Source organism: Nomascus leucogenys, chromosome 17 (genome assembly GCF_006542625.1).
Source record: "Nomascus leucogenys isolate Asia chromosome 17, Asia_NLE_v1, whole genome shotgun sequence".
NCBI lineage: Eukaryota > Metazoa > Chordata > Mammalia > Primates > Hylobatidae > Nomascus > Nomascus leucogenys.
In genome coordinates, this window is record NC_044397.1 from 87,544,773 (window position 1) to 87,571,747 (window position 26,975).

Below are 26,975 nucleotides of genomic sequence, written 5' to 3' on the forward strand. Positions count from 1 at the left end.
GGGAACCATATTTGTGAATGTAATTTTATGGCTTTTTTCACTTAGTAAGAACTTTTGTGTGTGGGCAAGAGAAAATTGCGTTCTGCTGTAATATCTGGCATTCATCGTAGATTAAAACTTATTTTGCTGTGAAGAAACCCTGTTTAATAAAACACTATTTTTTTAAATAAAAAAAAAAAATAACACCAGTGATGTGAAGTCATTATCCTCAGCACACTAACCTGGGAACAGAAACCAAACACCACATTCTCAGTGATGATGGGAGCTGAAAAAGGAGAACACATGCACACAGGAAGGGGAACAACACACATTGGGGCCTGTCGGGACGGACAGCACGAAGAAAAGCAGTTAATGCATGCCGGGCTTACTACCTAGGTGATGGGTTCACAGGTGCAGCAAACCAGCATGGCACACGTTTACCTTCCTAACAAATCTGCACATCCTGCACTTATACCCCATCAATTTAAAACAAAACGAAACAAAAGGAAACAAAAGAACAATAACAAAAGGCTAGCGGTAAAATCAAGTTTCAAGCTGAGAAAGTGACAGACCAATTTTTGGTTCAAATCATGGTTCTCAAGCAGGTGCCATAAAGTCAGGATAAAGAATTTGATTACATATTGTACATAGGACATACAACAAATGACTAAAAAATTATTCTCAACACATGTGTGTCTTCTAATTCAATGACGGCGCCGTCTACCCGGAGATAGCGTTAGACTCCAAAGGGCTCAGTCCCGCAAGACTGGCCTCCCACTCTAATCACAATGGGAAGCCCTTCGCTGTTTTACCTGTGCTTCTTAGCGACCGTCTATAAATCAGGTTTCCACTACTCCCTGTTTTAGTTGCATGAATTTGCTCGAAGAGCTCACAGCACGCAGGGAAACACTTACAGTTACCATTTTATCATAGCGGATATTTCAAAAAATTCAGAAGAATGGTTTTGGGCCGGGCATGTGGGGAGGGGCGCACTACCTTCCGGGAAGTTTTATCCACAAGTTCTCTAAACCCAGTCCTTTTGGGTTTTTATGGAGACTTCATTCTATAGGCATGAGGGTTTAAACCATAGGCTACTGGTGACGAACTCAGCCTGAGGCTCTCAACACTCCCTGGAGATCGGGGTTGAGGCATTGATTGCCATTCTCAGTCTGACTAAAAGAATGGAAACAAACGGAACTTTTTCACAGATTAGCATAACTGAAAACTTCAGTAGATGATTGAATTTTCTGGAGCCACGCCTTGATATTCCTAGCCCAAGCACCCTCATCCAATGAATGCTCCACCCAACTGGCTCCGAAGTCTCTACGTGGTTCCAGGGCAAAAGAATGTTTATAGAACCCATATCTTCACATTCTCTGAAAAGTCTTTTCGCTTACACGGGTAATTCTGAAACTGCCACGCGTCAGGGTCAGGGGGAGGGCTTGTTACAACACAGATCTGAGAATCTGCGGGGTTTGAGGGTTGCGAGGTTGCTGCTGGTCTCAAAACCACAATGTGACAACCACAGAACCACTAGATGGTTTTCAGTGTTGAAGCGCATTTAATTCGTCATATATTTGGCCAAGAACACTTGTACGTTCTTAGATTGTCCCAAATGTGGCACATGAAATCAAACAGGAGAGCAGTCTCCTAGGAGGTGCAGCCTGGGAAAGGTGGGAGTGACCGACGGAAAGGAGGAGTGAAGCTACGCCCTTTCCGCTGCTAGGCTGCGCCCGAGGCTAATTAAACCCACCCTGGCGGGCCTGTACTCAGATCTTCGCACAGCAGAGCAGCGGCCGGAGCGTTCTGCGGGCTCTGCGTGGACTTGGAGCTTACAGCGTCTTGCGACTTGGAAGCGCATTCGGAGGACAGGACAGAACACTTCGGCAAGTGAATCTCTGTCTGTCAGTCTGTCTGTCTGTCTGTCTCATTGATTTATTTCCATTTCCATTAGTAGCACATACCTCACACCAGACACACACACACACACACACACACCCGCACTCCTTCATTCTGCGGGATAGCAAATTGGTAGGGGTCCCTGGGTGCTGCAGGTTTCCTAATCATGTCTGCATTTAAGAACAGCAGGGTCTTGTCTGGCTCTTCTTATGAACGGTCCCCCAGCCCGGACTCCCCAAGATCCATGCTAGCCTCACCCAGCTTCTCCCTCTCCCCTCTCAGAAACTCAGACTTAAGAGGAAGCTCCTCTCCAGGGATGGGGTGCTACCATTCACCATCATCTAGGGCTTCACCACACTCACCTCTGTCATCACCAGCATCCCACAGGCTCCCATTTCCCTTTCCTCATCGTGATGTGCAATCAATGAAGCCATTGGGCTCTCCCGTGTCCTCCTCTGGGGATTCTTTAGAGTCAGCACGTTCATCAATAATATACCACATGTTCTGCCTGCCATCATCTAGCAGCTCATCCCCAGCTCTCGGGGAGTCTCCTGTGTCTCCCAGCTACTCTCCAAACAACCCCAGATTTCAGCTGCAGTCACCCCCCCACACCCAGGAATCACCTGCACACTCACGAGCCTCACACTGCTCCTCCCCTATGTCTTTCATCTTTTCACCCCCAGGCCTCAGCGACTGTCCTGTGTCTCCCAGTTACTCTCCAACCATCCCCAGGTTTCTGCGGGAGTCAGGCAACATTTGACAGCTGGCTCCAGAAGATTGGGGGAGATACTGCCCAGAATTTGAGGAGCCTGCTGACAAATTTTGGGAATGCAGAATGAGTTAAACTTTTCAGCCACAAACTTTGAGGTCTGAGGGGTGGGGATGGTGTCTGCATTTGTTCTTTTGGCCATGAAACCCTATATCCCGAGTGACCCTGCTGCAGTTTCGTAAATTACTTTTTATCACTACCCCTTGCCCCCTTCTGAAACCTTATTTCCCATGGTAAATAGTTTGGTTATCTAGATATAAAGTGCCTGTTCCCCCTCTCCTGACATGTCTTCTCTCTTTGGCAGCTCCAAGCAGCAGAAGGCTCAGACCAGAGCAGCGCCAGGTCTCCTCAGTCAGTAAGACAGAGAGGTTATCCTGGAGGAACACATGACAGTGTGCTGCCCTCTACAAAACCAGGCTTGTGGGCTCACTAGTCCAAGAAGGCAGGACTGCAAAATGGAAACATCGTGGCTCCTAATTATCTAGACTGCCTCATCTCCTACCAGCCAGCAAAAATGACATAGCCTCTGAGAGTATTTACATCACTCATTTTTATGCCTTATCTTTGGTACAGGGAGTTTGGTGAACAAGAGAAAAAGCCAAAGAAGTTATAGAGGTTACAACATGAATCTTTAATCATAAGGGATTGTTCCATCAGGCTAATTTGTAAAAAAAATTGCTTCGCTGTTATTCTAAAACTAAAAGATACTTTGTTGCAAAGTAAAATACATAAAAGTACAACATATGTATTATACATTCAGAATCCCACCACTAGAGATAGTAGTTATATGTCCTCTCCCACATCTTTTTTTCTCTGTTGCTCTAAACATACACACAGAAAAACATACTAACAAAATGGGGTCATGCTACAATTGTTGTTCTAAAACTCTCCTGGTTCACTAAATAGTTCATGAGCAACCTTCATTGTCATTATCTGTGTGCTTAAAGATTCCCAGTGGCTTTCCATTGCATACATATGCCTGAACTTATCTAAAAAGTTTCCTACCAATGTTAACTGGAATATTAACATTTGCTATTTTAAAAATGCTTTTAAAAACTCCACCTTCTGCATGCGTTTTTGCCCAAGTGGGCAACTATCTCCCAAGTATCAATTACTACATATTTACTGCCACTTCAAAGGTTATAGAAATTGAATTGATACATTAATGAATTCTTTTGAAAACAACGCACCGATTTTCTCTCACCAATAAGTACATAAGACTTATGTCCATTTTTGCACTGCGATAAAGAACTACCTGAGACTGGGTAATTTGCAAAGGAAAGAGGTTTAATTCACTCACAGTTCCACATGGCTGGGGAGGCCTCCGAAAACTGAAGTCACGGCAGAACGCAAAAGAGAAATAAAGACCTTCTTCACAAGGGGACAGGAGACAGCGAGGAAGGGCTACACCTTAAAACCATCAGCTCTCATGAGAACTCACTATCATGAGAACAGCAAGGGAGATATCTGCCCTCGTGATCCAATCATCTCCCACCAAGGCCCTCCTCTGACACATGGGGATTAAAATTTGAGATGAGATTTGGGTGGGGAACAGAGCCAAACCATATCAGACTGTTCCTACAACCCCCCCCACCCCCAAAGATGGGGGATTTGATGACTCTATATTTTAGTACTGCTAACCTGCAGGGTGAAATGGCATTCGTGATTTTTAAGATACCTAATATTTGATATGTTAAACTATGAAATGAACTGGAGCAAAACCATTATATTCATGACAGCAATAAAACAAATTCCTAGAAATATGCTCAAGATGACTCAGAACCTATTTTTAACCATCTCTAAGAAATATTAGTGAGGGACCATATAAAATACTATCAGTGGTAAAAAAGTCGTGTTTTTAAAAGTGAAAAAAGTCAGCATTTCAAAGACGCCAAATTCTTTCAAAATTAACCTATAAATTCAATGCAATGCCAATTAATAAATAAATTTATTTAATTAATAATTCAATGCAATGCCAATCAGATTTTGTTTTTTTTAACCTGGAAAGAAGACATATTTCTGCAGTGTACTACAACTCCTCTGAGAGCTGTAAAGCTTACCTGCAAGATAAAACAGTCACAAAAACATGATAAAAATGTGAGACACACACATCACCCAGATGTGCCAAGAGGACTTTGTTCCTGGTCTTCTCAGCGTGACTTGTTTCAATAAATGTTAATGTTATCTTTTTGTTTTTATAAAGCGATTTTTAAAAAGTTATGTACCAAACTGGTTTTAGAAAGGTGGAAACTTGTTTCTACACTGTCCCATTGGTAGCTATCAACCCACACAAATAATCTATGTCCATAATTAGCACCTTGGAAACATTCTCACCACTTGTTATGCTGTAAAAGCTCCCTCCCAGGCAGATTCTGATGAAAGTGAAACCACTGCTGCACAACAGACTCTTAAAGACTTAAGTTTGTAACTGAAGTGCTAATCTATTTAGCACACTTCCAGGTGTTCCCTTCCTATGCAGACTAGAAAATGTAAAATCATCAGTTTCTCCTATAGCCCTCCTCGTTTTTCTTTCCTACGGTTTTTCTCCTGTGCTGGCTCTCAGATGGATAGAAAGCCCTGAGTCCCAGATGGAATCCTCTATGTACATCTACTTATAAGGGTTCTTGCCTAAATGCACTCTCTGGTGGTTCCGCAGACCTGAGGTATAACTGAAGCCTTTCCCACACACACCACACGTATAGGGCTTTTCTCCAGTGTGGACTCTCTGATGAACATGAAGACAGGAGCTGCGGCCAAAGCCCTTCCCACACTCCTCACATTTATAGGGTTTCTCACCAGTGTGGACTCGCTGATGACCTTGAAGATGTGAGCTCTGACTATAGCCCTTCCCACACACGTGGCACCTGTACGGCTTCTCACCAGAGTGCACTCTCTTGTGACTAAGGAGACCTGAGCCATATCTGAAACCCTTCCCACATTCATAACAAGTGTAGGGTTTCTCTCCTGTGTGCAACCTCTGGTGGGTGCGAAGATTAGAGCCATAACTGAATCCCTTGCCACACTGATCACACGTATAGGGCTTTTTTCCCGTGTGGACTCGCTGATGTTTGTGAAGGCTTGATGTGCACCTAAAGCCCTTTCCGCACTCTTGGCATCTGTAAGGTTTCTCGCCTGTGTGGACTCTCTGGTGAATGAGAAGCCCTGAGCTGTAACTGAAGCCTTTGCCACACTCAGCACATTTATAGGGTTTCTCTCCAGTGTGGACCCTCTGATGGATAAGGAGGTCAGAGCTGTAGATGAAACCCTTCCCACACACATCACATACGTAGGGCCTCTCCCCCGTGTGGACCCTCTGGTGGCTGTGAAGGTCCGAATTCCGCCGGAAGCCCTTCCCACACTCACTGCATTTATAGGGTTTCTCTCCTGTGTGGACCCTCTGATGGATGTGGAGGTCGGAGCTCCGGCCAAAGCTCTTCCCGCATTCGCATTTGTAGGGTTTCTCTCCTGTGTGCAGTCTCTGATGCATGAGAAGCCCTGAGCTGTAACTGAAACTCTTACCACACACGTTGCATTTGTACAGATGCTGCCCCATGTGAACTCTCTGGTGAGCTTGAAGGTACAAGTTGTGACTGAAACCTTTGCCACACTTGTCACACTGGTAGGGCCTCTCACTGGTGTGTGTTTTCTGATGACTGCTGAGGTGGGAGCTGCAGCTGAATCCCTTTCCACACTCACCACAGCTGTAGGGCTTTTCTCCAGGGTGAATGTGCCGGTGCTTGTGCAGTGCAGACTTAGCACAGAAGCCTTTGCCACACTCGCTGCAGGTGTAGGGCTTCTCCCCTGTGTGCAGCCTCTGATGGACTTGAAGCACTGAGCTGTAACTGAAGCCCTTCCCACACTCGCTGCATTTATATGGTTTCTCTCCAGTGTGGACCCTCTGATGGACAAGCAGGTTTGAACTTCGACCAAATGCCTTCCCACACTCCTCACATTTATAGGGTCTCCTTCCTGTGTGCACCCCTTGATGAATAAGAAGAACCGATTTATACCTGAACCCCTTTCCACAGACATCACATCTATAGCGCATGTCTCCCACAGGGGCTCTGGGGTGGTTGTGTATGTGCGTGTTCTGTCTGATGCCCCAACCATGCTCAAGACTCTTAACAGATTTCTCTCCTGTGGGAATTCTTTGATGTCTGTTAAGATGGGCACTGTGCCCCAAGCCCTTACTAAACTCATGATATTGATAGGGTTTCTCTTTCAAAGGTATTCTTGGATGGGGGAGAAGGTCTGAATTGTCCCTGAAGCCATTTCCATATTCGTTACTTTTCAAGCCATTCTCTCCAGGGTTAATGTGATGAAGTACAGAGTTTTTAATGCAGTCTTTTCTGCATTTATTGCAGCCACATGGCTCGTCTATTTCAGGGAATCTGTGATCAACACGACAAGATATCCAGCAAAAGCTGTAATCATCCCAGTTACACTTATATACTGTGTTTTCTGTGTTGAGATTTTTACATCTTTCTTGAACACCCCCTGACTGGTTCACAAAGGCTTTTGCCCGAGATCCTTGAATGGGGATTGGTCTTATAGCTCTCCAGGCTGGAAACTGTTGATTGTCTAGACTGATAAGCCCATCCCCTTGTAGGCTGTCCAGGAAATTCTCAATTGGAAAACACGGCGTAGATGCTCCTTCCCACCCTTGATGGGGAGCAGCATCTTCTGAGAACTGGAAGTCTTTTCCTTGCAGATTTACTCTACAGTCTTGGCTCCCAGGTAATTCACCTGCCACCTCTTCCCAGATTTTGCATGAGGAGAGCTCTTTGTGTGAAAAGAACCTTAATTCTTCATCTTGAATATACTCCATATCCTTTCCATTCTTGTCTCCTATGAGGTTAAAGACAATTCAGAGATGAGAACTAGTAAAAGACTGGCTCAGGGACATCAGACTTTCAGACCTGAACTAATAATAGCCTAGAGAAAAAATAGGCTTTATGTATCATAACTATTAGAGCACTTATGCTTATGACAGGAAGAGGCTCCTATTAACAAGTTTTGAAGCTAAATGCTAGTATGATCCTATGAGTACCAAACTATGTCTCATCATAGAATTGCCAGGCAATAAAAGAATTTCGGAATATATTTTTATAGAGAAAGTTCACTTCTTCGCTTAATAATGCTGCTATAGCTAATAATATCTCACACTATTGTAACACATCCTATCTGCCAATGATGTACACATATTAACTGACTTAAACCTCAGAATAATACTGAAGCAGAAACCATTATATTACCTTCATTTTCTAATGATGAAACCAAGTCAGAGAGAGGGTAGGTAACCTGGCACACTGTTCCATCATACTGTAAGGCAGTGGTGGAGCTGGCATTTAAATGCAGGAAGCCCACACGGCCTTCTCCCTGCACTGTGTCTCAGGGGTGACTGTACTTCTGGGTATTTGTGAGCCATACTTCAGGAGGGTGCTAAATTTTCCAAAGTGCACCACCTGTGTCGTCTTGTATGAGCAGATTCAATAGGAATCCAGAAAATACTGTTAAGGCAGGAAGACATACAAATATTTGACTTATGACCATTACTTATGCCTTGAGAACCTTTGGATCCCAGGCTGCAAAGGATCAAACTGTCATATTTACCATAGTTCTGGATGATTTTAAAAATTTGTCCATGTTTTCTGATATTCTTTATTGGCTATTTTTATCTTTTAGGGCTTGGGTAACAAGAACCTGTTTATAACCAGGGACTAATACTAGAAGAAAGTGAGAAATTCATCTGAGGACTCTCAATATTCTGGGACAGTCTCTCTGCCACTGGCTTGCCTTCTACTGCCTGGCTGTTTCTATTAGAGGGACGGAAGTCCAGAGGTCCCTCGCTCATTCTGGGTATGATATTCTGTGAAAGGCATAGAGAAACCATGAGAAGGTAGGAACTGAACAGAAGAAATGAAGTTGCAGAATAATCATCTACGATGCTGCCAACAGTACCCACCGGCAAGACAAGGGGTGAGGAATGGGACCTCCTGTGGGCAAGCTCGCTCCTCACTACCCAGCCAAGCTCTTGTCTCCAAGACCTCTAGGCCTCATGGTTCTCACCTGGAGATGCATTTCTTGGAGTTTCTCCATCTATTGCCCCAGTCTTCAAAAATTCCTATGTTGAAATCCTAAATCCCAACGTGATATCATTAGGAGGTGGTGGGTCTTCGGGAGGTAACTAAGCCATGGAGGTGGAACCCCCAGGAAAGAAATTAGTGTCCTTAGAAAAGAGATGCCCAGAGAGCTCTTCTCTGCTACGTGAGGACACAAAAGGAAGTCAGCTACCTGCACCCTGACAGAGGGCCCTCACCAGAACCCAACCATGCTGGCACCCTGATCTCGGACTGTGCCTTCCAGAAATAAACTTCTGTTGTTTATATGCCACTCAGTCTGGCAATTTTTTATAGCAGCTGGAACTAAGAGTTCTATAAAAATAGGATTTAACCTGTGTAAAAAAGTCAAAAATATCTTCTCTCCAGGAACAAGAACACTCCAAGAAGTTCAGTTCCAGTTACCCAGAGGACTCCTCTCACCCACTGAGAGCAGATTCCTGAAATTCTCCTGCATCACATCTTGGTACAGCTGCCTCTGGGTAGAGTCCAGCAGCTCTAGCTCCTCCTCAGTGAAGACCACAGCCACGTCCTTGAAGCTCAATGGCTCCTAAAATGAAAAACCATTAACACAAACATCTACTAGACGAAGACAAATTGGTGTCCACAGAGGAGGTTTATAGAAATAAAAAAATTTAAAAATCTGGATTAAGAAAATCTGGCACATATACACCATGGAATACTATGCAGCCATAAAAAATGATGAGTTCATGTCCTTTGTAGGGACATGGATGAAGCTGGAAACCATCATTCTCAGCAAACTATCGCAAGGACAAAAAACCGAACACCGCATGTTCTCACTCATAGGTGGGAATTGAACAATGAGAACACATGGACACAGGAAGGGGAACAGCACACACCAGGGACGGTTGTGGGGTGGGGGGAGGGGGAGGGATAGCATTAGGAGATATACCTATGCTAAATGACGAGGTAATGGATGCAGCACACCAACACAGCACATGTATACATATGTAACAAATCTGCACGTTGTGCACATGTACCCTAAAACTCAAAAGTATAATAATAATAAAATTAAACAAATAAATAAAAATCTAAACAATAAAGATAAACTGCACATTTCTAAAAAAAGAAGATAGCAGGAAGTTGTTCAGCCTGGTGTGTCAGCTCCAGTTTATTAATGTTTGGTGCCAGCAATTTCAATTCTAACCAACTTAACTACTCCAGATATGCAGCGTCAAGCAAGAAACACGTCATATCCTGTGCTCACTTGGGGCACTTTTTTTTTTTTTTTGGACACAGGGTCTCTTAGTTTGTGGCTCAGGCTGGCGTGCACTGGTGCAATCATAGCTCACTGCAGCCTCAATCTCCAGAGTTCAAGCAATCCCCATGCCTCAGTAAGCCTCCCAAGTAGCTAGGACTACAGGCACACACCACTACATCCAGCTAATTTTTATTTTTTTTGTAGAGATAGGATCTTGCTATGCTGCTCTGGCTGGTCTCAAATTCATGGCTTCAAGTGATTCTACCATCTTAGCCTCACAAAGTGTTGGGATTAACAGGGGTGAGCCACTGATATTTGGATATTTGCCCACTGATATAGTTTGGGTATTTGTCCCTGACCAAATCTCATGTTGAACTGTAATCCCCAGTACTAGGAAGTGGGGGTGGGAGGTGTCTGGATCATGGGGTCAGATCCCTCATGGCTTGGTGCTGTCTTTATGATGAGTTCTTGCGAGATCTGGTCACTTAAAATTGTATGGCACCTATACCCCCGCCCCCCAACTCTCCCGACACACTTCTTGCTTTAGGCACATAACGTTCCTGCTCTCCCTTCACCTTCCATTATGACTGTAAGCTTTCTGAGGCCTCCTTAGAAGCCCAGCAAATGCCAGCGCAATGCTTCCTGTTTAGTCTGCAGAACTGTGAGCCAATTAAACCTCTTTTCTTTATAAATCACCCAGTCTCGGGTTTTCGTTGTGTTTTTGTTTTTTGTTTGTTTGTTTCTGAGACAGAGTCTTGCTCTGTTGCCCAGGCTGGAGTGCAGTGGTGCAATCTTGGCTTATTGCAACCTTTGCTTCCCAGATTCAAGTGATTCTCCTGTCTCAGCCTCTTGAGTAGCTGGGACTACAGGCACGTGCCACCACGCCAAGCTAATTTTTTTGTATTTTTAATAGAGACAGGGTTTCACCATCTTAGCCAGGATGGTCTCAATCTCCTGAACTCGTGATCTGCCCAGGTATTTCTTTGTAGCAATGCCAGAATGGCCTAACACACCCAGCCTACTGTGAGCACTTCTTCAGGAAATTTCTCTGAACTGGATCAGGTGAATCACCTGTCTGCACATTTTATAATCTGACTCTGACTTGTAGATTGCCAAATTTTTCTCCAAGAAGGCTGTTACAATTTACGGTTCCAACAGTGCCTAATTTACGGTGCCCATGCCTGCATGTACCCCGAAATCATTTTCTCTGCCAGAATGATGGTTCTTTCCCAATCATTCACTACCCTTCCATCACCAGGTGGGCAAATCCTGCTCTTTGCTACCACAGCCCCTCTTCCCTTCCACACCCTTTTTAAGGGACTTCCATGTCAACAACTGACAGAAATCAGCTAATTCATGTCATGCAACCATCTCCTCAACCAGGTGAGACCTCAAAAGTAGCATTTTGAACCAAGGAATTTCAAACTACGCTGTGTCCCCTTCAGCTACGAATGGTGGCCTGTGTTTTTAAAGCTAATTGTTCCAGTCCAGTGAGAATAAATGGCAGTCATGTATTCTGCAATACAGTGATCATCAAAATATTACTGTAATATCATTGCTGTCTTCACTTGGACAGTGGCAAGCTTTCTTGAGAACTGCATACGAGGGCTCTCAGAATTATATTTTGCCTTCAGCATGTCCCTGGAGTCCCTGCGACAAGGTATTACAAGTTAAGAATGAGATGACTGCTTTCACTTGACTTTTTTATTTAAGTCATGCATATATTTTTGATACGAAGGAATGGTAGCTATAGAAAGTTTTAGTGCATATTACATGGTTTGTCTCTGTCCCCACCCAAATCTCATCTTAAATTGTAGCTCCCATAATTCTCATATGTTATGGGAGGGACCTGATGGGAGGAAATTGAATCATGGGGGTGGGTCTTTCCCACGCTGTTCTCATGATGGTGAGTAAGTCTCACGAGATCTGATGGCTTTATAAATAGGAATTCCCCTCCACAGCCTCTCTTGCCTGCCGCCATGTAAGACATCCCTTGCTCTTCCACCATGAGTGTGAGGCCTCCCCAACCATGTGGAACTGTGACTCAAGCCTCTTTCCTTTATAAATTACCCAGTCTCGAGTATGTCTTTGTTCGTAGCATGAGAACAGACTAATACAGAATGCACACCATATTACTTTTCCAAGAAATATTCAGTACCTATAAAATAATGTTAGGCACCAGGAATTAGAGAGATGAGCCAAAAAGCTAAAGTTTCATGGAGCTAGTATTGGCAGTTCCTAAAACCAGATCCAGGTCGTATGATTGGCCATGAGGACTCACAGGACCTGATATACAGTGACACTCATGGCTAAGACTTACTACGGTGAAAGAAAATAAAGCACAATCATCAAGGGGAAAAGACGCATGGGGTGAACTTGGAAAGAAACCAGGTGCAAGCTTCCAAGAGTCCTTTCCTACTGGAGTCACACAGATATGCTTAATTCCTCCAAAAATAAATCGCAACAAGGCCTGTGAAATGCTGTCTACCAGAGAAGCTCAGTGGAGTCTCGGTGCCCAGGGTTTTCATTGGAGGCTGGTCACACAGGTACCTCCTGACTTCCTGACTAGCACATACCAAAGTTTCAGACTTCCAGAAAAGCAGGTTTTTAGTAGAAACCATATTGTTTGCACAGACAGTCCAGGTACTGTAAGCCATTCTTATCAGAAGCAATGTTTACAGAGGCAAATGCTTTGTTTGAGAAAGTAACACTGGATCTAAATTCTGAGGCATAAGTAGAAATTAACTGAGGGAAAACAGAGGAGAGAAAATTCCAGACAGTGGGAACAGTTGGTGAAAACCCTGAAGTGGTAAGAAGCACGGCGCATGTATCTCAGCCTCAGGCAATGCTGCTGTGAGGTAGGCGGCAGCCAGATCACTCAGGACCTCTTAGGCTACATTGATGATTTTGGTCTTTCCCAAAAGCAGGAAACAAATAAACACTGAAGGGTAGTTTACAGTGGGTAGTAATAAGATTAGGTGAGCTGTCTTAAAATTATGAACCCGACGCAGCATGGAAAAACATAGGAATGGATCAAGTATACACACAAGGAGACCACATAGGAGGCCACTGCAATATTTACATGTTAGCCCGGATTCGGACATGGGAGGATTACTTCAGCCTAGGAGTTTTAGATCAGCCTGGGAAACATGGCAAGACCCCATATCTATAAAAAATAGAAAAATTAGTGGGACGTGGTAGTGTGCACCTGTAGTCCCAGCTGTTCAGGAGGCTGAGGTGGAAGCCTGGGAGTTCAAGGCTGCAGTGAGCTGAGAACGTACCACTGCACTCCAGCCTGGGTGACAGACAGAACCCTGTCTCAAACAACAACACAAAAACCAACAACACCAACCCAAAAACTACCATAACAAAAGGGCACCATTACTAAGTTCTAGCCAAACTTTAACTCCAACATCATTTTTTTAATCAAATTTCTAAATTTCAAGAGTAGGTGTTTAAGCCAAGCACAGTGGCTCCTGCCTGTCATCCCAGCACTTTGTGAGGCCAAGGTGGGAGGATCACTTGATTCCAGGAGTTTGAGACCAGCCTTAGCAACACAGGGAGACCTACATCTCTACAAAACATAAAATAAGCTAGGTGTGATGGCGCACCTATAGTCCCAGCTACTTGAGGTGGAAGAATCACTTGAGCCTGGGAGGTCAATGCTGCAGTGGGCTGTGGTTGCACCACTGCACTCCAGCCTGGGTGACACAGCGAGACTGTGTCTTAAAAAAAAAAGTTGGTATTCAGTGCAGATGTACAAGTAACTCAGTGAACCAGAGTACAGAATGCAGGAGCAGTCAGGTCCATGTGAAATATCAATCAATTGCTGTATTTCCTTCTGTCTTTGTATTTGATATGTATACATACATATATGTGTGTGTGTGTATATATATATTTTATATATTTACATGTACAAACATAAATATATATATATATGTTTACACACACACACACAAATGAGGGTGGTATTTTGGTTGACCTGAAAAAGAATGATTGATGTAAAAATAACATTTTCATAACTGGCTATCCATCTTGAAGAAATGAACTTAAATGTCAACCTTATGCCATTTACAAAAATAAATTACAGTTACACTAGAGATAAAACATTTTTTCAGACCTTGCTGATGAGAAAAACATTTTTAATATAAATATTAAAGAGCCATTTAGATGACTTTTTGATTAATCTGAGAATGGATAAGGTCTTTTGAAACTACATGAAACCAAATTTTCAAAAAGGAACTAATAAATCATTTAACTATATAAGAACCTTAAACTTCTTTACAGTCACCATTAAGAAAGTAAAAATTAAGAAGACATACATGCAGCCAACAAGCATATTTAAAAATGTTCAACACGACTACAGAAATGAAAATCAAAACCACAAGATACCACCTCACCCCAGTCAGAATGGCTATTATTAAGAAGTCAAAAATAGCAAACACTGGCAAGGTTGTGGAGAAAAAAGAACACTTATACACTGCTGGTGGAAATATAAATTAGTTTAGACATTATACAAAGCAGTGTGGTGATTCCTAAAAGAACTTAAAGCAGAACTAGCATTCAACCCAGCAATCCCATTATTGGGTATATACCCAAAGGAATAAAAATTATTCTACCATAAAGACACATGCACACGCATGCTCACCGCAGCACTACTGACAATAGAAAAGACATGAAATCAAACTAAATGCCCATCAACAGTAGACTAGGATAAATAAAATGTGGAACATGTACACTATGGAATACTATACAGCCATAAAACAGAATGAGATCATGTCCTCTGCAGCAACGTGGAAGGAGCTGGAAGCCATTATCCTAAGTAATGCAGGAAGAGAAAATCAAATACCGCATGTTCTCACCTATAAGTGGGAGGTAAATGATGAGAACGCTTGGACACACAGAGGGAACAACAGACACAGGAGCCTACTTGAGAACTTCTGGGAAGGTGGCATGCCCAGAGAGTGCATGAAGCTCCATGCCCCTTCCCCCATACCTTGCCCTGTGCATCTCTTCATCTGTATCCTTCTGTAATATCCTTTATAATAAACCAGTAAACATAAGTGTTTCCCTGAGTTCTGTGAGCCGCTCTAGCAAATTAATCAAACCCAAAGAGTGGGTTGTGGGAACCCCAACTTGCAGCTGGTTGGTCACAAGTTCTGGAAGGCTAAACTTGCAACTGGTGGGAGGGAGGAGCAGTCTCTTGTGGGACCAAATCCTCAACCTGTGGGATCTGACACACCTCCAGGTAGACAGTGTCAGAATTGAACCGAAGGGCACCCAGCAAAACTGCCACAAAACTGATTGCTTACTTGGTGTTTGAGGAGAAACCCACCCACGTTTGGTCACAGAAGTCTTCTGCCTGTGATTATTGTTGCTGAGTGTCAGAATACAAAAAGCACTTAGAGTTTGAGTGGTTTTTTTTCACACAAAGTATACCCCTTTGGGCCAGCAATATTTAGACATTTACATCATAGAATTTAAAGATTAAAGAACAGGATGCAAAAATCATGTGTTTGTACTGTTTGTAGTGCTAAAACCGGTAGTAATCAGAATTGAATATCTTATAGTAGTAAAATACACACTACAGGGAAAGCATACATGTTTCCATTTCCTTTTTTTTGAGATGGAGTCTCACTCTGTCGCCCAGGCTGGAGTGCAGTGGCATGATCTCAGCTCACTGCAACCTCCGCCTCCCAGGTTCAAGCGATTCTTCTGCCTTAGCCTCCCGAGTACCTGGGATTACAGGCATGCACCACCATGCCCGGCTAATTTTTTTATTTTTGGTAGAGACGGGGTTTCACCATGTTGGCCAGGATGGTCTTGAACTTCTGGCCTCAGGTGATCTGCCTGCCTCGGCCTCCCAAAGTGCTGGGATTAGAGGTGTGAGCCACCGTGCCGAGCCCCATTTCCTTTTTAAAAAGAGGGTAACATACTTTCACGTGACAAAGATATTCATGGATTCACACCTCTTTGTTAATGTTGGGCATATTAGCGAGGACAGAATTTCAATTAGGGGAAACCTAATTTATTTTATTATAGACCTTGGTATGGTCTGTCTTCTACCAAATCTTTATTTTAAAAGTTATAATGAAATATGTATAAACTAGTATAATTAACATGACTGAGCTACAGAGGTTTAATACTATGAGTGAGTACGGCAGACAACCCAAAAACATCTCCATGGGAGTCCCACAGACCATCTTAACACACAGGGCTCAAAAAGCTACACCTACTCAAGTTTTGTGTAGGGGGGAACTTGCTAGAAAAAGAATTAATCAGAAATTTTTTAAGTGTAAAAAAAAATCACTGCTAGGATTGGAAGAAAAAAACAACTTAGAGATTAGCTAAACAGATGAATGAACATCCAAGAAGAAAAAACTGTAAAACAGGACAGGATTCTGGAACGCAGTGGAAAATGGCAAAAAGAAGGAAGAAAGAAAAGAAAAAGAAAAAGAAAAGGAAGATGGAAGGAGAGAAAGAGAAAGAGAAAATAAAGTGAAAGAATAGGAAGGACAGATCCAGAAGTTACACCATTTATCCAGTAGGCATTCCAGGAAGACCAACTGGATTAAATAATAGTAATAATTGACATCAGGCACAAACAGAATTAATGCCCGAGAGAACAGAGCAAGGAAAATAAAGCGTGATCCATGAAAATGCCACACACCGAAGCATAAACACAACAGATGCTTCTGGAAAAAAATGACAAGAATGAATTTAGCTCACCAGAAGGTGAATGGAGAAGCCACGATACAGTCCTACACAAGACCTAATACAAGAAGAAAATGACACAACCTGTACTGAGTCCAGAAAGTGTGAATGAAGAATTTTAAGCCCTGGCAACTTGCAATTTGAACATAAAACCAACATTCTTTTTTTTTTTTTTGAGACAGGGTCTCGCTTTTTCACCCAGGCTGGAGTAGAGTAGCATCATCTTGGCTCACTGCAGCCTTGATTTCCCTGGGCTCAGGCGATCCTCCCACTTCAACCCCCAAGTAGCTGGGACTACAGGCATGCGCCACCACACCCAGCTAATTTTTTAGTATTTTTGTAGAGACAAGATTTCACCATGTTGCCCAGGCTGGTCTTGAACTCCTGAGCTCAAGTGATCCGCATGCCTCAGCCTCCCAAAGTGCTAAGATTACGAGCCACTGCACCTGGCCCACAACATTCTTAAACTTGGAAAAATGCAGAGGATACTACAGCCAAGTCTTTGGCGTAGGGGAACAAAAAGACTGCATCCAAAGTCTTTGTAGATGAAATTGAGGCAACCAACAAATAAATTCAAGTAAGAAAGTTGTGGTAAAAGGAGAGGTGGTGAGCAATGACTTAAATACACAGAAGTGAGTCTCAACTGGGGGAACTGATGGTGACACATCAGAAGATAACAATGACAATAACAATATAATAACAATCAGAAGATGGTGGGAAGTAAAAACGTGCTAATTGCTTCAACTTTCACGGCAGGAAGTAATCAGTAATATTTAAAATTAAGGTACACAGTAAAAGAAGTGAATCAAATCTTCAAAATTCTTTCACAATCTCTTCATAAAAAGAAAGGTTTAGAAAATAATGTTTCATGTGTTGAAAAAACATACTTAAAATTCTGCAATAGCTATGATTTTTTTCAATTTAAAAGAAAATTAAGAAATATGTATATACTAAAGGATAGCCTATTTCCATATCCCTATATTTTCATTTACTTTATCTCACTTGATAGCAGCTTAGAATCTAGACAAAAGAATGAATGAAACAATTCACTAATTCAATAGATGAACATGGAATCCTTATCACTATATGTATGTATGTATATATATATGCGTGTGTGTGTGCATATATATGTGTATATATGTGTGTATATATGTGTGTATATATACATTTGGCTGTTATGAATGATGCTGCAATTATCATTCTTTGCACATTTATCCTGACTTAGAAAAAATTCTTAGAGTGGGAAATGCTCGACCAGAATAAGGAGAACTTCTAGAAAGGCTGAAATACTCCTGCAGCTGTGTGGATGTACCCATTTCTCCATATCCCAGCTAACAGTGAATGTTGACCTTTCAAATCGTTGGCTGTCTGCTAGAAGAAGAATCATAAATCTTATTTCAATGTGTTATCATTTTGATTAATAGAGGCTCATGATCTTTTCATATGATTAGTGGGCATTAGTTTTTCTCTGCTCCCTTCCTGAACAAGAATGCTCAGGTCTTTATGCATAACCCTCTTCTGAAAATAAGGATATTAAAATTTTGTCACAGATGAAACTTTTCTCCTCTAAAACTTTGTGCATGGTATACTTTTTCGTAGGGTCTACTACATGGAGAATACTACATCTATAAATGAATAATGTTCCACAGAGGAGAACAACCCAGGAAGAAATGATTCAGTATTTGGAGAGTCATCTCTTTGCTAATCTAGGCTTGGGCCTCTGCATTAAGCTATTGTGGTGGCAGGAAGGCAGAGCGGAAAGGTAGATTATCGAATCCAATTGACCTGAGTTCAAATCCTGGATCCTCCATTCATTTCTTCATCTCTAAAACAGAATCATACTATCTGTCTCACATCACTATTTTGTGGATAAATGCAACGAGAAATGTATTCACCCAATATATTTTTCACTCTTTTTCCTTTTACCGAGCAGGGACATATGTTTTCTCTCTGATGCCTAAGGTGGTATTTCGGGAAAGAAAAGAAAACAACCCACCTGAGACATGATCTTGTCCTCCCTATCTTGGGAAACAGCTGAGGCTTCAGAATGAAGAGCTGTAGGAGGAGAAAGAGGCCATGAGGAGGAGTTGGTGCTGCCTGGAGCTCTAGATCATCTACCTGGTAGGAAGGTGCCCAGCTTTACAGACTGGTTTCCTCTCACTTGAGGAAATTCCTCAACACCCAACTTTTTCTCCTCCACACTCAGTTTGGATTCTCCCTCCGCCCACCCCCTCTATTAACTGTCACCTCTTTTCTCATGCCTTGAGGTCAAAGTCTCCATGGTCTCTTCTGCTAGGTTTTCTGAGAGCAGCAGCAATTGTATTTATTCTCTGGTTTTCCTAAGCTGGAGACGCAGAAGATCCAGGCCTTCTTCATTCCGGAGACACTCCAAGCTCTGACAAGTTCCTGTCTCCACCTTTACTGTCCAGAGCGTGACTGCTTCCCATGGTCGGGGGACCTGTAGGTTCAGGAGGGAACTTTACTTAGTCCTTTCTTCTGGGCCCCAAGGCTGTGGTTCACATCCTCTGGATACTAGTCATTCAGTAGTTTACAGGACATTTACTGAGTACTTGTTAGGTTTAGTCCCCTACTCTGAAGGGGCTTAGTCCAGAAAGCCAAGAGTGTTGCAGATGGGTAAGGACAGTCACAGAAGTGTCTGTGAGGAGGGTCCTGCAGCTAAATTTTCAGTGAGGCACAGGGCCCCTCAGAAGGGCAGGGAGACCCCACAAATATATGGGACCAGTGACCTGTGAAGAAACACCTGGAGAGAAAAAGCTTTATTAACGGCAATACTGTTTGACTTGCAAAAAATAAAATACAATAAATCCCCATACTTAGGGATTATAGAAATCAGGATAAAGATTACAGCCATCTTTAAGTCAGCATTTTTAACATTTTTTGTGCCATGGCCTCCCTTCACTAATCTGATGATACCTAAAGACCCCTACTCAGAATAAAGTTTTAAATGCATAAAATGAAATGCAAAGAATTATACGGAAATACAATCTTCAAAACTATTAAAACTCTGCATGGCTCACTGTGCAAGTATAGTGCTACTTTATTAATACATTCAATATAAACAACGAATTTAACTACAATTTCAAAACAGTAATGAGCATAAATACTCTGAAATATTTGCACAAACCAGAATATGACATGAAAATATCTATGATGTATATGGATGACAAAGTCAGAAGTACTGCTAATAATATTGTGACTTAGCACCTGTTCACAATGAAATGCTACTTGTGACTTAGACTATTATAAATTTTTTTCCCATTCAAATTCATGGAACTCCTGAGTTATGCTCATGGAGCCGAGGGCAAGAATTCCTTTTCGAAATTAAGCCCCTTCTGCTCTGCCCCACCCCCCAGACTGAATTAATTACTCTGGGATCCAGCAACACATGGTATAAATTGCTGGTTACCACCTTTCATACGGCCTCCATGGTCAGATCTCTAAGTCATCAAAATAATTGAGTCTTCTTTTTCTTTATTTACCTTTCATGGCTCTGGCACATGGGAAGCACTTAAGCAATTCTATCAGCAGGAGGTGATGCACACAGATGGAACAAAACTCTTACAATCTGCTCAGAGCTACTCAGGAGGTAGTGCAAAGACAGTGGGCATGAGTTTCCACCCTTCCCCACCTTGCCTGACCTCTTTCCTCTTGAAATTCAAGTCTCAAGGTCAAGTTCAGACAAACAGCTACACATACTTGGGCTGTCTACTCTAGGACACTCACTGGATTTTACTGCTTCAGGAACTCAAATCTCCTTCTTTCCTCTAACCATCTGTACCAGCCCTCTGCATGGCCCACAGTGACAAGCATCTTTCTCTCTCCCTCCCTTCATGCACTGCCCTGAACTGGGGATTGCCCTTTGACCCAGGTGTGGACAACCAGGCAACATGCTACCCTCCTACACAAAGGACAAAGGGGAAGAGTAGAGGCCAGATCTGAAACAAGGCCTCCACCGCAATGCCACTTAAACTCAAACTTCAGGATCCTCTAGGACTGCACTTTGCAAACTTCGGTATGTTTAAAAATCACCATGAGCAATGATGAAAACAGACTGCTAGATTCCAGCTCCAAAGGTTCTAATTCTATGTCTCTGCAGTAGAGCCCCAGGAGTCTGTGTTTTAAACAAGTTTCCAGGGGATGCTTGACAAAGTGGGTCCAGGTGCCACATGTGAAGCAAACTTGCTAACTTACCCTCACTTCCTCTGACTGGCTGATTTTCAGGGTTTCCAGAGACTTCCAGTGGGTAAAAATTTTCCTTGTGCTTCCTCCTCCTATCCCTGAACTCTTCAGGTCAGGAAGCCTCAAGAGTCAGCACATAAAGGTCTTCTCTATCTTCTTTCACTCCCTTGGTGAACATATCCAGCCTCAGGCCTTCAATATAATCTACACACTGATGACTCCATGGCAACCTGCCATCTCCACTCTTATGTCTAAACAGCAACTCAAAAAACATGTTTAAAAGCAAACTCCAGATTTGCCCCTAGAGGTACTTCTCTCCTTTGAAATGAAGAGGAAATATTCTAGTTATCCTTGATTTCTTCCTTGTACTCTACATCCATCAGCAAAAACCTACAAATCAGAACCAGAATCAGATTATTCTTGCTGCCACCATCAACACCACCATCATGTCTCACCTGAATTAACGTGACAGCCCCCTAAATGGCCTCTGCGTTCCTACTCCTGTTCGTTTCAGTCTACTTCCTACACAGCAGCTGGAGTGATCTTTTAAAAATATAAACTCATATTCTTCTCTGGCCAAAACCATCATTTTACTCAAAACCTTGCACCAGGTCCTTTCAATGGCCCAAAGACCTTACACTATCTTCCTTCCCAATATTCAGTTTCCCACTTATCCTCCCTCTTTCTCATTCTGCTCAGCTCTGGCCTCCTTGCTGTTCTTCACATGCCCCCATCACTGGGCCTTCGTGTTGTTCTCTTTGCCTGGAACTGCTTTTCCTCAGATGCCTTCAGGCCCCTCACCTGCTTTGGGTCCCTATTCAAGCACCATTTTCTCAGTGAAATTCATCCCTCATTATCCTTCTCAAATTGGCAAACCAGCACTTCCTACACCCTCCTCTGCTTCATTTTTCTCCATGAAACTGACACCCTACCTACAGTCTATTTTTCCTGTTGACCATCTTTCTCCACCCACAAGAATGTGAACTCTATGAGGGCTAGTATTTCCGTTGGTACCTGGCACACAGCAGGTGCTCAATAAATATTTAAATGGGAGAACGGGAGTAACCTGAACTCAGCTTGCTGATATGGATCCTTGGGTCCTCTTGATGTCATCTTCACAGCACAAGTGATTTTGTTCTCCAGTTCACGGACTTAGTAATTTGGGTGCTAAAAACTCACAGCAGAAGTGATTTTGTTCTCCAGTTCATGGACTTAGTAATTTGGGTGCTAAGGACTATGCTGGCTGTGTTGGGACCCAAGAGTGAACAGGGCAGACAACAACTCTGTGCTCATGCAGCTGCTAACATTCTAGGTGGAAATCAGCAGCCATAATGAACTTTTACTGTGTTCCAGGTGCTTAGGATACAGTAAAAGATACATTTCTGGACTGCATGGAGCTCACACTGGGGGAGAAAGAGGGTGACAGAAAGAGTTGGTACAAAAGCAGTGGGACAAAGAAGTAATGGGAATAAGAGATAATTGCAGAGGTAGAAATAACAAAACTAAAAGAATAATTCCATGTAGGGATGAAGAGGAGGAGAAATAAATATGATTCTGAGGTTTAAGTCTGAGGAAAACAGGTAAATTATGAAGTTATGATAAGATAATAAGATAGCAAAAGGGAGAGCAGGGTTTTGAAAATTGCAGCTCTAGTTTCTCAATATTGGAGTTGTCAAAAGGTTTAGGTTCGAATTCTGGTTCAGCCACTTTGTAGTTATATTAACACCACAGGAGAGACTTAACCTTTTGAATGAGTCTGTACTTCTGTCAAATAAAGATAATCCTTACTTGCAAAACTAAAATAATTAAGTTTTTCTCTCTTTCACACACATGCCTATGTGAATAAACTTCAAAGCCCAGTACGTGGTACACAGAAAATCATCAATAAACTATTACCATTGACCCAATCCAGCATTAACCTAGGAATACAGGAACTCATGCATTTAGTAAATGTACATTCAGTGTCTAACAACATCTTAGGAGAATAAACACTAGACATACAGCAGTAAATTAAGATGGAAAAGGTAATTGTTCTCATGGTGCTTACATTCGGGTGGGTTAATCTCTCTACAAATTAGGTGACCTTTGGTTGCAAAAAGGGCTATGAAGAAAATAAAGCAAACATGATAGATTCCTGTTTTCCAACAAGAATGTAGGTGCTATCAGGTGAAACATACGTGGCAGCTGTGGAAAGAGCAACATTAAATCAGGTGGTCAGGGACAGTCTCTAAGAGCTGCCTGAAAAATAAACCAGCTGTGAGAAAAGCCGGGATGAGACAAGTCCAGAAGGAAGCGTAAGTGCAAAGACCTCGTTTCTGGTTAGAAGGTCTCCTGGCCAGGTCTTACTTGTTAAGTTTTTTAAACTTTTTAAACCTTAGCAACTCATCTGTGACATGCGGATAATAGCTAACATACAAACTTGCTCAGAAAATTCAATAGAAATACATTCATTTATTCAAATATTTATTGGCAAGCCTGGCACTGTCCTAGACACCATGGATAAAGCATAATACCCGGCATATAGTAAGCACTCAGTTAATATACACCATCACAGTTACTCTAATTATTTCTACCCTGCGTTTCTTCCCTAGCATGGCGCTGAAACGGTGTAAGCCTTTACTGACCCAGTGACCTACTATTAGGAGCCAAGAAGAGAATACACTAAACAAAGACACTGGGAAATTCCTTAAACCTTCCCCATTTCTAGGGGAAGGCAGGTGTGGCTAAGGGGTCTGACTGAACATTTGTGAAATCAATGGGATGAAGAATGAGGTCACCAAGAGACCTGGCATTGCCACAAAAGAGAACCAAAGGTCACTCACCTGGAGCTCCGGTGTCAACAGATGTGGGGTTATTTCTCTCTCTTTTATACAATTCTCTCCGAGAAACGAACAATTCCAAGAAGGAAGCCTGTGAAAGAAAAATGAGCAGCAGAATAACATGATTTAACCCCAATTCCCACCACGCCACAGGGGGAATCTCTCAGTGCCAGCTGGATGTAACTACCCCTTCCTGTAATCTACCCTCGCTACTTGCTTCAGGAGTCGAGGAAAAGAACCTCTCTTCCTACAGGACTGAGTACAAGGGACACGCCACTCCTGATGCCCAAAGCAACCGTCTACAAGCCTACTTTCACTGCCCCTTTCAGGAGACAAGGAGAATCAAGACAAATCTCAAGATTTGAATCCAGAGCTGACTGTCACATGCTGTGGGACACTTACAAGTGAAATTCTGCCTGTGTGTGCTTAGGCGGCTACAAAAAGCAGAGCCAGCAACGATACCGCAAACCAACTCTTAGGACTTGCACAGCGCTTAATACATTTCAAAGGATAAAACCAGAACACAGCGAATCAACTTTCTGTTTACAGAAATGACTTTGCAGAAAACTCTGAAATTACTCCACAAGTGGGTGTGCGGCTACCCTGAGAAAATTCACGTCATCGATCTGCGACTGCCGCAGTGGAGTCTAGCGCACTGCAGATCTCATCTCAAAGCCAGAGCTGGCCTCAAACTGCTTTTCCAAGCCCGTACTGCGAGGGCTGCCGACCCGGGCCCAGCCCGCACAGGCGCTCAGAATGTTCGATACGCGCGCCTCCTCACACCCCTGCCTCACCAGGCCGAGCTCATGGAAATCCGTGGGCTTCGACCCTCGGCCGCACGTTGTTCCTTCACGCTGGTCCTATAGAGCCGATCCTAATTCCCGTGGCGGGACAGTACAACCGCCTGGAGACGCACGTCTCTAAGACGCCTCACCACTGACTAAGAAGCAACCAAGGTGGCGCGCCCACCGGAAGCGGAAGTGGTCGACTCGAGGTGTGGGACTACCTTTCCCAGAACCCTCCGCGGCGCAGTCCGAGCCTAGGGGCGATGGTGACGTAAATGCGCGTCCACCTTGAGTCCCGCCCACTGCGAGGAGGCGGGAGGCGGCATGCAAGGTGTTCCTGAGTTGAAAAGACTGTTTTTACTCAGTACTAACATATTCGCGTTGTAGGAACCTGACCATATTCTCAAACAAGCCCATCATCCCATCACCAGGGATATAAAGCATTATTGGTTTTCTGGTGTAAATGCCAACTAAACGTTTATTTCAAAAGTAGTTCATATTACATGTAAAGAATGGTAAAAAAAAAAAAAAAAAAAATTCTTACTTAATCCCTGGTTTCTGTGAGTAAATATGAATTCTTAAAAATCCCATTCTCCCAAATGGCATCATAATATTTTGTAATCATTTCTTGCCACAGGTCATATATCCTGGATAGTTCTCTGTGTCACAAAAGACGTAGAGATACGTAGAGATAATTTTAAAAAACGAATTATTTGCAATACTTGCCTAGCATTCTTTAGTTTTTAGGGAAGTTACCCCCTTGTCCTCCATTGAACTTACACTTCTAATTTCATCATATCAAAACTAGACACGATCACTTTCTTTAATATTTTCCCGATTTGATGGACTAAATATCCTGTCTTATTTTCCCAATTTGACAGACTAAATATGCTGTCTTATTACCGATTGCATTTCATTGTCATCTTTTATTGTCATACACTTTCTGTGTATGAATGATGTCGCTTCTGTTATAAGTGATGAATTGCTCCCCCAGTTTCATCATTTATAAAGTAGTGTAGAAAAAAAAAAAACCTTCATCTGACCAGGTATATCAGGCTTTTCATTTGTGGCTTCTTTTTTTTCTCCAGTATGACCAAAAAGACATTTCTTAGCCTGATTCCCAATAAGTGCGTATCTATATTCATTTCAGGCGCTTTCATTGTTCTTTTGAATCACCGCGTGATTCATTTAAGTGTATGATATGAAAGGAAGATGGAGTTTCCTGTTTCACCAAAGGATTGTCTACTTTTCTTGACAAAATTTACATAAATATTAATTCTTTCCTTTCTGATTTAAATGGCATCCTAATCACTTACTACATTACTATATATATAATGAAATATTTTCTGGGATACAAGTGTGTTCCGAAGATAAAGATTGCTTTTTCTGTGCCCTGATGAAAGGTTTCAGTTACAGTGATAACTCATTTCCTTATCTCTCCCTCCTTGTCGTGTTTCATAATTTCATCCTGGAAGTTCTAGAACTCTCCCTTATAAACAGATTATCGAATTGTTTTGATAAATTCTAAAAAATTGCCAATGACTCCAACGCAACCAAGCCCTTCAGGCATTTGGTTCCAAACCCACCCCTCTTTGCTTGGGTAGACACAGTCCTACTTCCCAGCCCATGTCCTCCAGTTTTACAAATGTCTGAATTTGCTGCTATTGTTCTTCCCTCTGTAAGTCCATCCTTTCCTGTACTATTAAAATCTTACTCAATATTTAAGACAAAACTTGAGTATCATTTCCTCTATCGAGTGTTTTTAACTCTATATCATAATTCAATGAACAGATCAGTCTGTGATTGGGAAAATTTCATGTGAGTGTAGTGGATGTTAAATACCACTCTCAGAACATTCTCATTTCCCCGAGAAATCAAAAAATTATATTACTCTGGGATCCAGCAACACATGGTTTAAATTGCTGGTTACCACCTTTCACACGGCCTCCATGGTCAGATCTCTAAGTCATCAAAATAATTGACTCTTCTTTTTCTTTATTTTCTTTATTTACCTTTCATGGCTCTGGCACATGGGAAGCACTTCAGCAATTCAATCAAGTGTCTTGGCCAGGCGCGGTGGCTCCTGCCTGTAATCCCAGCACTTTGGGAGGCCGAGGCCGGCAGATCACGAGGTCAGGAGATCGAGACCATCCTGGCTAACACGATGAAACCCCATCTCTACTAAAAATACAAAAAAAAAAAAAAAAAAATTAGCCAGGCGTGGTGGCGGGTGCCTGTAGTCACAGCTAGTCGGGAGGCTGAGGCAGGAGAATAGTGTGAACTCGGGAGGTGGAGCTTGCAGTGAGCTGAGATCAAACCACTGCACTCTAGCCTGGGTGACAGAGCAAGACTCTGTCTCAAAAATTAACAAAAATTTAAACATAAAAATAATTAAAAAGGTGTCTTGACCTGGAAGCTAAGAGCCAACCTGCACAAAGTGTAGGTAGATGAATCCATTCCAAGCCCCAA

General features: G+C 42.6%; 1 protein-coding gene across 2 annotated transcripts; it reads right to left on the reverse strand.

The window, feature by feature from the left end:
- Positions 1 to 3,254: 3,254 nt before the first annotated feature.
- ZNF229 (zinc finger protein 229) lies at positions 3,255 to 24,684 on the reverse strand. 2 transcript variants are annotated; one of them, XM_012496742.2, is made up of 6 exons: positions 24,516 to 24,684; positions 23,725 to 23,812; positions 18,950 to 19,160; positions 18,699 to 18,757; positions 9,190 to 9,316; positions 3,255 to 7,495 (listed from the first exon to the last, which is right to left on the reverse strand). In XM_012496742.2, exons 3-6 carry the CDS (start codon positions 18,981 to 18,983, stop codon positions 5,256 to 5,258), a joined length of 2,460 nt encoding a protein of 819 aa, XP_012352196.2. In that variant the 5' UTR covers positions 18,984 to 19,160; positions 23,725 to 23,812; positions 24,516 to 24,684; the 3' UTR covers positions 3,255 to 5,255. The 2 variants fall into 2 exon arrangements, with proteins under 2 accessions (XP_012352196.2, XP_030652279.1); XM_030796419.1 differs by lacking the exons at positions 9,190 to 9,316; positions 23,725 to 23,812; positions 24,516 to 24,684 and having other exon boundaries at positions 18,950 to 19,249.
- Positions 24,685 to 26,975: the final 2,291 nt, after the last annotated feature.